Source organism: Mus musculus, chromosome 8, assembly GCF_000001635.26.
Source record: "Mus musculus strain C57BL/6J chromosome 8, GRCm38.p6 C57BL/6J".
In the NCBI taxonomy this organism is placed as follows: domain Eukaryota; kingdom Metazoa; phylum Chordata; class Mammalia; order Rodentia; family Muridae; genus Mus; species Mus musculus.
The window spans coordinates 61,708,750-61,720,789 of NC_000074.6; the positions used below are offsets into that span (position 1 = coordinate 61,708,750).

At 42.3% G+C, this 12,040-nt stretch overlaps 1 protein-coding gene across 7 annotated transcripts in view; it reads right to left on the reverse strand.

The window, feature by feature from the left end:
* The window catches only part of Palld (palladin, cytoskeletal associated protein), a 391,277-nt gene that overhangs the window by 197,319 nt on the left and 181,918 nt on the right, over positions 1-12,040 (reverse strand). For all 7 annotated transcript variants that reach the window (NM_001293772.2, XM_011242242.3, XM_006509503.3 and 4 more), the window contains 4 exons: positions 11,767-11,945; positions 4,063-4,129; positions 2,626-2,731; positions 244-318 (listed from right to left, as the gene is read on the reverse strand). In NM_001293772.2, the coding sequence (NP_001280701.1) occupies positions 244-318; positions 2,626-2,731; positions 4,063-4,129; positions 11,767-11,945 (427 nt within the window). The remainder of the gene's footprint in view (positions 1-243; positions 319-2,625; positions 2,732-4,062; positions 4,130-11,766; positions 11,946-12,040) is intronic.

Sequence of the window (12,040 nt, forward strand, 5' to 3'; positions counted from 1 at the left end):
TTAGCTTTCCCATTAAGTCAGACATCTGCTTCACCTGCGTCCAACCACATTTCTCAATCTTGCATAAGAAAACAGCCATACAGTCATTATTCAATGAATACCTACCTATCCCCTAAGGTAACCATGGTGATCTGCCTATTAATATCTTCATTTCAAATCTTAAGGGCTGCTACATAAAGTCACATGTGAATGAAATTTAAGCACTAAAGAAAACATGGAGAATGAGACTTCCAGATGTCAGACCTTAGTAAAAACAGGAAGAAGGCAGCCCATGGTGGTTCCGTCAGGTCGGCAGAGATATGAAGTAGCGCTGTGAGCCTGAAAGAGCAGAGACACATGGATCAGATTCTCAACCTATACATCTTTGAAGGGATGAGCTAGAGAAGCCTTTCATTATGGGGATTGCTCCACGTGAGTGATTCCAGGCTATGGGAGTGTCGCCACACGTTACCCGCTAGTCTACTCTTACAGTACAGACATTGTTCTGCCCCCTAATTTCACATCTGTTACTCTTCTTTGGTCAAAAGGATATTGGAGGCAAGAGCTCCCTGGGTCCTGGGGGACTCTGAGAGCCTTTAAATGCTATTACCAAATGGATTTCTGTGTGTGGGACTTCCACAGGGGTCTGTTCAGACCGTCTCACAGACGCTATATTTTATTTTAAAATACATTCCGGATTCATTGAATCAAAAGGATAAGCTATGGGCAATGGAGGGTAAGGTAAGAAATGGGAACATCTGCCGATCTTGTTTTTAATGTGAACTCTGTCAGTAAAGGGAGATAGAAATTATGAGGGAAAGAAATAAAACTCATTTATTGATGTGTAAAAAATAAAAAATGTCAAGGCACTGAAACTGTTATTGAACAGCAGTCATCTCAGGGGAGGTAAAAGCTTTCAGAGTTGTGAATGGAAAATAAAAAGCAGGGAATGGAACTCTTTTGTGTGTGAAATTGCTTATTTTCAGGCAATCTGGACTTACTTATAAATCGATAGCCATCTGATCACATTTGTCTGGACACACTGTGTGACACCACAGTGCGGTGGAGATACTATGGCAGTGACAGATCTTATTCATTGTCCCAGGAATATATTTTACTGGCTTATGTTTCAGGAGGGAGGCCTGTGTCTCACTTTTCACTATCGTGGACATCCAAAGCATACACGAATACTTTTATAGCCTTACCCTGGGTCAGACATTGTTTGAAACGTCACATAAAAACTAAGTAAGAAACTCTTCACAACACCCCGGGGAGACACCCCTGGTCTTATCATCTCCAGTTTGCGGACAAAGGAATTAGGCCCAGAGAGGTTATGCTATTTGCTCGGAAGTCCCTTCAGTAAGTGGGTAGAGCTGGGATTTGAACCCAGAAACTCTGGCTCCCATATATTAAACATTTCTTCTCATTGGCTGTAAGGAAGAAATGATGAGCACTTCAGCCTCACATCTGTAAACTAGGACTCATTATTCGGAGTTCTTATAAATAAAGCCATTGACAATGTACTCTACACATCACTGTAGTGTTTGCATCTATACATCAATGTATGTTCTCATCTGTATCTCACAATACATTTGGTCATATTGAGAAGCTTCTAGAGTTTTGCCCAGCCAGACTGGGAAGGAGGGGGCGCTGATGACTTCTGCTTTCTGCTATTAAATATCTAGCAGAGTGGTTAGCATTTACATAAATTCTAGTTGAGAACTAAAAGCCAAACTCTTGAGTTAAGGCTACCATTAGTTTTGAATGAAAACTCTAGTTCAGTGGTTTAAAGGAAATACCTACTATGGCTGCCTCTACTGAGTCACTTATTCTTGTTGGTTTATGAACACAAATGTCTTTCCCCTAAAGTTCATCTCTTACATGTTACTATGTATGGCATGTGGTAGTTGTTATGATTCTGATAATATTGTGAGTAATAAGAACTCATGGAAGGCATGGGGATGCACACGAGACAAATCTTTTAACTAGGGATGGGTTTACTTACCAGGAGTGTCCGGGAAACCTACTACTACTGTTGGACTTACAGATTCACATCATATCAATTCTTTACAGACATTTGATTTTGTCTTTTACTTAAGGAGTAATGCTGATGGTGCTTGGAGAGTAAACCTACTACAGTCCCTTCCTAGAACTTGCTCTTTCTTCAATAAAACAGTCTCACACGGACCCTAAACCAATATTTAAAAACAGTATAGTGAAATCAAACCATTTTATTTTATTTTTTCTAAGCCATACTGTTTGGCCTTCTGAGATGGGAAAAGTTTTTGGTTGGTGTGTGAACATTATTGGTCTCTTTAAATAAATAAGCTAATGAGATAGGCTAACTGAAAGGAAGGTCAGAGAGGACAGTCAGAGCTAAGGCTTATTATCAGCTCAGAAATTCCTATTTGAGCTTGGCTGGTGACTTCCTGGTAGTGTGGCTGTGATTACAGATTATTCTTAATGAGCAAAAATGAGAACATTAACCATTATTTTTTTTCTTCCTTCGATTGTGGGTAGTTTTTCTTTTTTTTCCTCAGAAAATATTGCATGGGAATTTGTCAGTTAGAATTGAACTCGTATTCATAAAACAGAAGAGCCTGATGTTCCTGAACTCAGCTCCTTGGTGGCTGGAGGCACAATTACCTGTTGGACGGGCACAGATAGGGGCTGAATCACAGCTGTGGTCACTCCTGTTTTCGGAGCTGAGGATCCTATCGTTAAGGAAACGGACGTTGTTTTCTTCTGAGCTCTGGAAAATAGGGAAGCGAGTGTTAGGTAGAAGCTGTTTGTTTTTGTTGTTGTTTTGTGTTTTTATAAATTAGCAATTATTCTTTAAACTATTTTTACAGAAGACCTGGGTTTCTATTTGTAGACCCGGTCTACTTCCATTAAAATTTGTTTCAGAAGTTGGAACTTATCAAAACAAACTGCCAAAAGAGCTGTGTGGTCAGGACCTGGATAGAACTGACTTTAATAAACACACAGAAGAAAGAAAATGAACCAGAGGCAACTCACACTGATAAAGATTATTAAGGTATTATTTTTTTTAAAATCCCAAGAGAAAATAGAATCTTGGAAAGCTTCAATCTCTATCAGTTAGCAAATATTTGACATCTTTACGGTTAGGGTCCTATATTTAACTCAGTTTTAGTGTTTATTTTAGGGCTAACAGCTGTCGCTTTTGCTGGATTCAAATTTTGTTGAGAATTTTTGTCTTCTCTTAGTTCTGAGACTTTAGTGTTGTAGAAGAGAAAAACCAAGGGGAATCAGTCCATTGCCTGGCTCAGTGTGGCTGAGAGGGTGTGAAATCTCTGCATTTGAATTCTAATTTAAATCAGAAAAAAAATGTACAAATGTATAGTCTTCATTAGCAATGATGATTATCTGATGTTGACTGGACATGATTTTTCAAATAAAATACGATTATTTTATTATTGTAACAGTCTTACAGTACAGTATTTATATTAATGTGTAAGATCTAATCAGGGAAATTAGCATTTTAAATAGAGATAACTGTTATATATTTACTAGCAACAAAAAACATTTGTTAGCACATCTCACCATTAATGGAATTTTCTACCAAACTCAGGTAGACTTGGCTGTACTTTTGTAAAATAGAGGAGACAGTAACACTTTTTTAAATAATGCATGTCTCTCTAGGGATAAGCAAATTTTGGCCTTTTCAGATATAAGGTTTTACTAGCAAAAACCAACAACAACAAAACCTTTATCCAATAAAAAGAAAATCCATTTCTGGCTCAATTAGACATTTTGATTCTCCTTCGGACCTAACTGATTTTTCTCTCAGTGTGACTGGTCTTGCCATTTACTTAATCAGCTCCAAGGCTGTCTTTGCAGCTAACAAAGCTCTTGGCTGGGTTTTGGCATGCTGATGTTGAAATAGATCCCCACAGTTTAAAGTCATACAAAGTAAAAAATTGTGTCCCAACTCTAAGCACTCTCTCTCTCCGATGGACATGGCTTGACTATTCCCATCCCAGCACTCCTGGCATCAAAACCCAGCAGCTCTGTCACCCCTCTTTGTCACAAGGGCCACCAGGGGACCCAAAGGCAACTCACTGTGGCATGGCTCCAGCTTTTGATATGAAAGATAAGCTTTCGCTGTCAGAGTCCGTTGAACTGGCTCCTGGAAGACATTAAAGATCATGAGACAGTTAGGCCATGAGCGGTGCCAGCATCTCCAAGAGTTCCAAAGAGTATAATGGTCTTCGTTTATAAACAGCAACAACCTGAAAAGTCTTATTTGTGCTATAAATACACATCAAAATTGAGGATGATCAGTGTCGCATCACTTTTTATTGCTGTTTCTCCAGAAAATAGCCTTTTAAAGGTACTATTAATAGCTTCCTTTAGGCCACTGTGCTTACAATTTATTATTAGCTTCCTTTTTAATATCTTTGGCCATCTCAGCCATCCTTTTACATGGCTAGACAACTATGAGACAAATGTGAGTGTCTTTGTGGACAAATGCCGTGGTTTTAAACTTTAACCCTGGGAGATCACATGGGGTGGGCTGTCTTCACTACTGTTCATCGGAAGCAGCTTCCCAACTCTTCATCTGAATGTTATAGTGCCCGCGCTGCAGTACAGTCTCTCAGGTCTTCTGTTGACCTTGAAAACAGTCATGCTGAAGTAACTCAGTTGGAATGTTTGCTCTGTCCCTTCCCACTTCTTCCGGTGTGGGCGTGGGCGTTCTTCACCTGGCTCCTGTATTACCCAGAAGGCTCCTGTCTTTCCATTTCTTTCCCTCCCAGAGCTGTCCTCCTCTTATGTCAGGTTAATTTTTTCCTAGCACACACCTTTCCTATAAAGGCACAAGAAGATGTCTTAGTTTAAAAGAGAACTCCTCAAATCTGACATCTTACAGACTTCACGGATTTCTTCGCCAGACTTCCAGCATTTGCAAGTCACATGATCGCGATCCACGAACTTGAATGTACTCACTGGCGGACACAGCTTAGGAAGCTGGGATGTGGTCCCAAAGACATTCAACAGATACACAAACCCTTGTAGAGTCCCGTTCTTGGGAGAACACAGATAGAGGAGTCAGAATTTAATACCTTATATGGCAAAACAGGGAAAAATCAAACTGGTAGAGGAGTGTGGGCAGAGAGGAATGGAGTGAGCTTGCCTTTGTAAGTAGGGAGCGAGGAAGGTTCACAAAGGATCAAGTGGAGGGAGCGGGTGGTCTCCTTGTCATTGTCTCAGCTGCCTCCTTTGTACTTGCAGTTCTGTGACTCACTTTCCTAGGACACTCTAGCTATTCTGCCTGTACATGCCATCCTTTGTCTCTGTCTTCTCTGGATTCTGAGGACTCCTTGTTTACACCATGCATGTCACCTGTCAGTTTTCTGCTGAAAAATTATCAGTCCCCCGAGAATTAAGGGAAGGTTGAAAAAGGAATTTCCAAACTGTGAGTGGTTAATACGTACCACAGCGGTCAGCTTGGCTCCTCGCACCTTTGGGGTGTGATAACCTGTTATAACCTCACCAAGAAGTAAGTGACCACTTTATAGGCAGGAAAACGGAAGAACCAAGCCGCATTTGGTGACAGGCTGCACTCTGTTTTTGAACCGTCCTCTCCCCCTCCCCCACTACCTTCCAGGCTGTGTGGATCTGGATTCCTCAGAGTGCTTAGTTCCATGCTTGCTCAGAGCTGGCCTTTAGCCTCTGCTGGGAGCACTGGTGGTCAGAGAACTGCAAGACTTATTTGGGGACATGGAGTGGAGGGAGTGTACAGCAGAAAGCTAGAAAGCAGAAAGCAGAAAAGAGGCTGGAGAGGCAACATTTGAGGCCAGGTGTGCTGTGCTGGAGCCGAAAGGCCTGGAGTCTATTGGCAGGGCATTGGGGGTGGTGAGCTGACTGAACCACAGGATTAGCTGGGGGATGGGATACATAGAAAAACCAGGCAAACGACACAGAAGCAGTAGAAGCAGACGTCAGAGAGAGGAGGAGGATGCAGCTTACATAGTGATGAAGAGGTGGGAGGGACTAAGCAGAGGAAGTCTCGGGAACTACGAAGAAAGCCTGTTATCAGTATGGGCTGGGCTATTCTGAGATAACAGCTTAATTGGAATCATAAAATGGATTTTAAGGGGAGCAAAGTCCTATGGCGGTCTCAAAGAGGTCAAAAATATGGGAGGAAAAACAGCTATGCTCACCTGACTCCTAGCAGGTAAAAAAATTAATTTTCCTGTTATGATTTATATTTTAAAAGTGATTTTTTTTGTTTGTTTAAGAAACTTAGTGTGAGGGAGCACACATATCACAGTACACATGTGTGAGTCAGAGGACAATCTCAATAGAGACAGGTTTCTCCATCTACTCTTTTATGTAGGTCCTAAGTATTGAACTCATGCTGCCAGCCTTTGGTGGCAAGTGCCATTACCTGCTGAGCCATCTTGCTGGCTCTACTAAAAGATCATTCTTGCTGGATGTGTCTGAATGTGTGATTTACACATCTTCTTCTTCTTCTTTTTTTTTTTTTCACGAACCATTCATTTTATTGTTTTGTAGTAAGACACAGAACTTTGACCATGCAGCCATCCTCAAGGAGCTGGCATAGCCAGCCAGCTTTTAGCAGGTTACCAGGTGACTGTGGAAATCAAACAAGGGAGGCACTGCATGGTGCCCTCATTTTTCATACATGAAACCCGGTATCCGTTTTTTCACCAGGCCAGCCAGGTGCTCTTCCCACCGCCCCTTCGCTCACTTTGCCTGAGCTCTGCCAAAGGTCACACCCTACAGCTTTATAATCTCTTCCCTTGGCCCAGGAATCTCTCTGCTCATTCACTTCCTGCTGTGACGGAGATCACACTCAGTCTACGAACGCTACCCAAGCACACTATCAGGCAGCTCTGCCTCCCGGCCTCCTGGCTAGTCTGTCAGGAACATCGTGGTTAAGGTACTAATAATCAGGCCAGGGGACCACCTTGAACAGGCCATAATTACTCCTGTGTATCAACTTCAAGACAAAATGGTCCTGCTCAGAACCCGCCCACCTCACCGTGCTGTCTGCTGCTGCTGCTGCTCCCACTTCTGTGGTCCAGCACTGGAGAGACTGAGGCAGAAGGAAGGAGAGCCTTGAATTTAAGGCGAATCTGGACTACTTAAGCAGTTGAGTCCCAGACTAGCTTTGACTAGTCTGACCCTGTCTGAACAACAACAGCAGCAGCAGCAGCAACAACAACAACAGCAACAACCAGCAGGATTATTCCAGGAGTCAGGCATTGTGATGCAGGACTAGACCTGAATCCTAGCACTGGCAGATTCTTGTGAGTTCACGGCTAGCCTGTACTACAAAAGGAACTCTTGTCTTAAATCAAAACCAGACAGACACGCTTTCTTGGACTCTAGCTCTAGCACAGAGGCAGAGCTCCTGACCAGTACATGGAAGAGCCTAGGTTTGGTCCTTACATAGACAAATTAAAAAAAAAAAAAAGTTTTCTTTCTCCCTTTTTGCAATTGATCATCTGAGAAAGATAGTGAAAAGCATTAGTATTAGAAAAGCTGGGGTATTTTCTGTACCTGCCCAGCCCTTGTGGAATGTCAATATCACCTTATTTCTCAGGTGTCCAAACAGCTATGGCAGGGTGGACCAGATCCAATCCTTACAGTGCCAGCAATGTCCTTTCCCTCACCTGATAGCAATTCTTCTCTCCCTCTGCAAGTCTGCCTTTATGGGTTATCTGTTGCTCAGAAATGTTTATGACATAGGTAGATACTTGAGAGACAATTACTTAAATTAAAAACAAACAAACAAACAAACCAGGTGTAGAGAACTATTTGAAGGAAAGGATGCACAGTAGAAAGATAAGACATGGTAACATACTAAAGTGACTTGGGTTGGACTATGGCTTGGTGGTGCGGTATGCTTAGCATGTGTGAAGCCCTAACTTCAGTTCCCAGCAACCCATACATTCACACAGAGAGGATCACAGGGCAGCCAGACTATGAATGGTTTTATGTCTTGTGTGTGTGTCTATGTAGATTTTTTTTAAAAGAAAATACTATTTTCGTGATCTTTAGAACAGCCAGCACCACTCTAGGATCAAGACTGTAGATGCTGACAACAATCTGATTTCAAAGTACAGAGCCTCTGTTAAAGGTCAGAGAGCAATCCATAAAAATATTAGGAAAATTATTTTACAATATGTAATATGAAAAACAGCCTAAATATTCTTAGGTTCTCTATATAAATTTTCAAATCTAGCCAAAGGAATATGTGCTTGGATATCCATTGACTATCAGACACTGGTGCACTATGGTGGTCTGGCATTTAGGGGTTGACCCCAAGGCTGCAGAAGGAACGTTTGCCCAAGCAACATCATGGCATCCTTCCAAATCTCACTAGTTAGCATTGAGCAAATACAAACCAACGTCAAGCAGTACCTGCCTCCTTGCATCTCTCTTCTGCATTCCTGTCCAATCTCCCTATCTTCTGATGCTGACTTCCTGCCCTCTCCTTCAGATCTACATTCTTCCTGCCCACAAGGTCTAGCTCGATCCAGCTTTATTCACCCCACAATTCAATAGACACCACCCTACCCTCTTCAGAGTTCTTGAAGCTATACCAATCCTTATCATTAATTTTACAATGGTAAGAGGAAGGAGTGGTAGAAAGTTGGGATGGATTTATTTCACATGTTGTTTATCTTTCTTACTTACATATTCTTCAGACTAGTCCTTCACTAGATATTTCAGGAGGGTCACCTCTGATCCCCATCATATACCTTCATGAGCCATGTTCTTCTGCCCTCTTAAAGACTTTGCATCTTAACCCTTCCCTTCTTCTGCTCAATCTAATTTTTTCCCATATTATGTCTTTTCATCAGCATATAAACATATTCCAGTAACTCCTGCCTGAAAACAAACTATCCTTTATGACCTCATACTCTTTTCCAGATACTGCCACTGTTTCTGCTGGTGACTTGGCAAACCTTCCTGAGTGACTATCCAATATCTGCTACTGCTTCCCCAGTTGGCAAACTTTTCCCATCTAATGACACCCTGTCTCCGAACTCCTTGCTAAAAATCACCAACAATGCTCAGCACTGCTAAAGTCAGTGCTTTGCTCCTTGATCTCATCTGACTTCTCAGTAGAACAGACCCTGCTAGCAAGTCCCTCCTTCCTGAAGCTGCTTCTTTTTCCTTGGGCAATGAATGGTTAGTTTTAACTGCCAACTTGATACCACGGATCATCTGGAAGATGTGAGAGATCGTTTTGATTAGGTTTAGGTTGATCAGTAAGCATGTCTGTGGTGGACTGTCTTGATTATGCTAACGGCCATGACAAGACCCCAGCCCACTGTGGACAGCACCATTCCCTAGCAAGGGGTCTTAGGCTAAATGTAAAAAGTGAATTAAGCAATATAAAGCTTTGCAAGCATTTGGGTCTTTTTGTTCTTGACTATGAGTATCATGTGACCTGCTGTTTCAAGTTCCCACCACCTTGAATTTCCTGAAATAATGGACCCAAATCTGGAATTCTGAACACAAACCCTTTTACCTTTAAGTTGCTTTAGTCCCTATCACCTGGCTGATGAGGTCCAGATACCTGGGAATCCTTTGGTTCCTTCTGGGCTTCCCCACCCAGGCCTTTGCATGTGCTCCCTCTGCCTGGAGTATGCTTTCCCCAGCGTTTCCTTCATTTTAGATCAAACGTCACCCTTTCAGAGTGGTTTTCCACACACCTATCCCACCAACTGCCTTTAAGTACTTCCTAGACTTGCCAGGTCTTGATTTTTAAGGATTTTCCTGGGCCATTTCTTCTGGACTGTAAGCTCCAGAACAGCTATGCATTCGCTAATGTGAGTTTTGTGTTGGGACCAGTGCCCATTTCACAGCAGTTATCGAACATATGTGTGAGGATGCAAAGGCAAAGCAAAACAAAACATTACTGTGTCCTGACAATGCTATTAAACCAGAGCAAGGCAAGGGTAATGGCAACCCCAGGGATAGGAAGCATTTCCTCTTATTCTGGAGCAGCAAAGAAGCAGCAGACTTGCCTGGGTTTGAATCTTTGACTAAGGTGAGCATGCAAGCATGCACACACACGCACACACACACACACACACACACACACACACACACAGGGCAGAGGATATTCAGCCATTATTTTTTATTATTGTGTTATTCATATCATTATTACGATGGTGTGTGATGTGCACACTATTGATGGCACATATACCACGTATGCCACATATAACACAGCAAGTGCAGAGGTCAGGGGCAAACTCTTGGGAGTCTCTTCTTTTTTTGGGGGACCATATGGGTCCCAAATTCAAGTTGTCAGGTTTGACAGCAAGTGGCCCTATCCACTGTGTTGTCTCAAGGTCTAAACAGTGGAATTTATATCATTTCCAATTAATAATAGATTTTGAAACATTTGGGAAAGCTTTCCTATGAAGTAGTATAATATAATTATAGAAAATAGCTGAAAACTGAAGATCAACCTAGTAGAGGGGCCTCAAGTATTTTTTGCTTGTTCAAAAGTTTAACTATTATTTTAAGAAGCAATTGACTTATAGGATAGCCTTTAAGTTGTAGATTTAAAGGCAATTTGAGAAGTTTGGCTAAAACTTTTCTGATTATTTAAAAATACTGACACTGACACAAAAATATTCTATTATCTCAGTGATACTTTGGTAATCAAGCTTCCCAATTACACAAGGCATGGTCATGTTAAAAAAAAAGATTGGCCAATAGAAGCATTCCATTCTCTCCAACTGCTCTTACAGCACTGGGCTTTTAGTCATCCCCACCAATGCATGCAAGTTCTTGGTTAATTAGTGGAAAGAAGGGAGTTTAAACAACAACAACAACAAACAAAAGCACAATGCTCAAATTTAGAAAAAATGAAAACATTTCAAAGTAGTCCTCACCTCTAACTCCCATGAGTGACTTCCTAAACCTTTTATAACTTTGGATGATACAGTGTTTTCATTCACTTGAGGCAGGGGTGCTAAATTGATGGCTTTAAATTGTAAATAAGTTCAAATGTATATGGGGGAGATAAAAAAGGAATGTTGGTTACTGTGTGCTTACAGGCAGGAACCCAGCACGGCTGCCCTCCCAGAGACCTAATAAGCAGCTGAAAGAGCCAGATGCAGATACTTACACCCAACCAATGGGCAGAAGCCAGGGACCCCTATGGTTGAATTAGGGGAAGACTGGAAGAAGCTAAGTAGGAGGGTGACCCCATAGAAGACCAGCAATCTTAACTAACCTGGACCCCCAAGATCTCTCAGACACTGAGCAGCAACCACTAACTGGTCTGAGGCTCCTGACACATATACAGCAGAGAACTGCCTGGTCTCATCTCAGTGCGAGAAGAAGCACCTAACCCTCGAGAGACCCTAGGGAGTGGGGAGGTCTGGTGGGGTGGGGAGGGTGGGGACATCCTCCTGAAGACAGGGCCGGGAGAGGAATGGGATGAGGAAGAGTCAGAGGGCAGACTGGGAAAGGGATAACGACTAGACAGTAAAAACATATTAAAGAATTTTCTTTTTTAAAAAGAGTGTTGGCATTAGGCACAGTTGGTACATGCTTGACTGTCAGAACTGTTCAAGGAAGAATTCAGTGCACTCCAAGAAGTTTGTTGTTATTGTTGTTGTTGTTGTTGGTTTTCTAGGATCAGTAAGGCTTAACCCATGTAACAACTGTGCCATTTGCTTTTGGAAAATTGTATACAGAGGATGCAAGGATGCCTGAAGAAAATAACCAGAAGACCATTCACACTTTGCCCCTCCACAGCCTCCTTACCTTCAATGAACACCTCTGCAGATGTGCTGTCTGAGCCACTGGGGTTTGTAGCCAGACACGTGTAGCGACCTGTGTCGTCCTCAAAGGCCTCAGCAATGACCAAGGTGTGCAGCTCCCCACTCTCGCAGTGGATCTGAACGTCAGGACTGTTGTACAGCTCCTTCCCCTCACAGAACCATCTGTGGGACAAGCGGAGGACACAGATGACAGAGGAATGAGTGAGGTAGAGGCGGCATGCTAAGCAAGGCTCATACTAGGCTAGAAGATGTTTGCT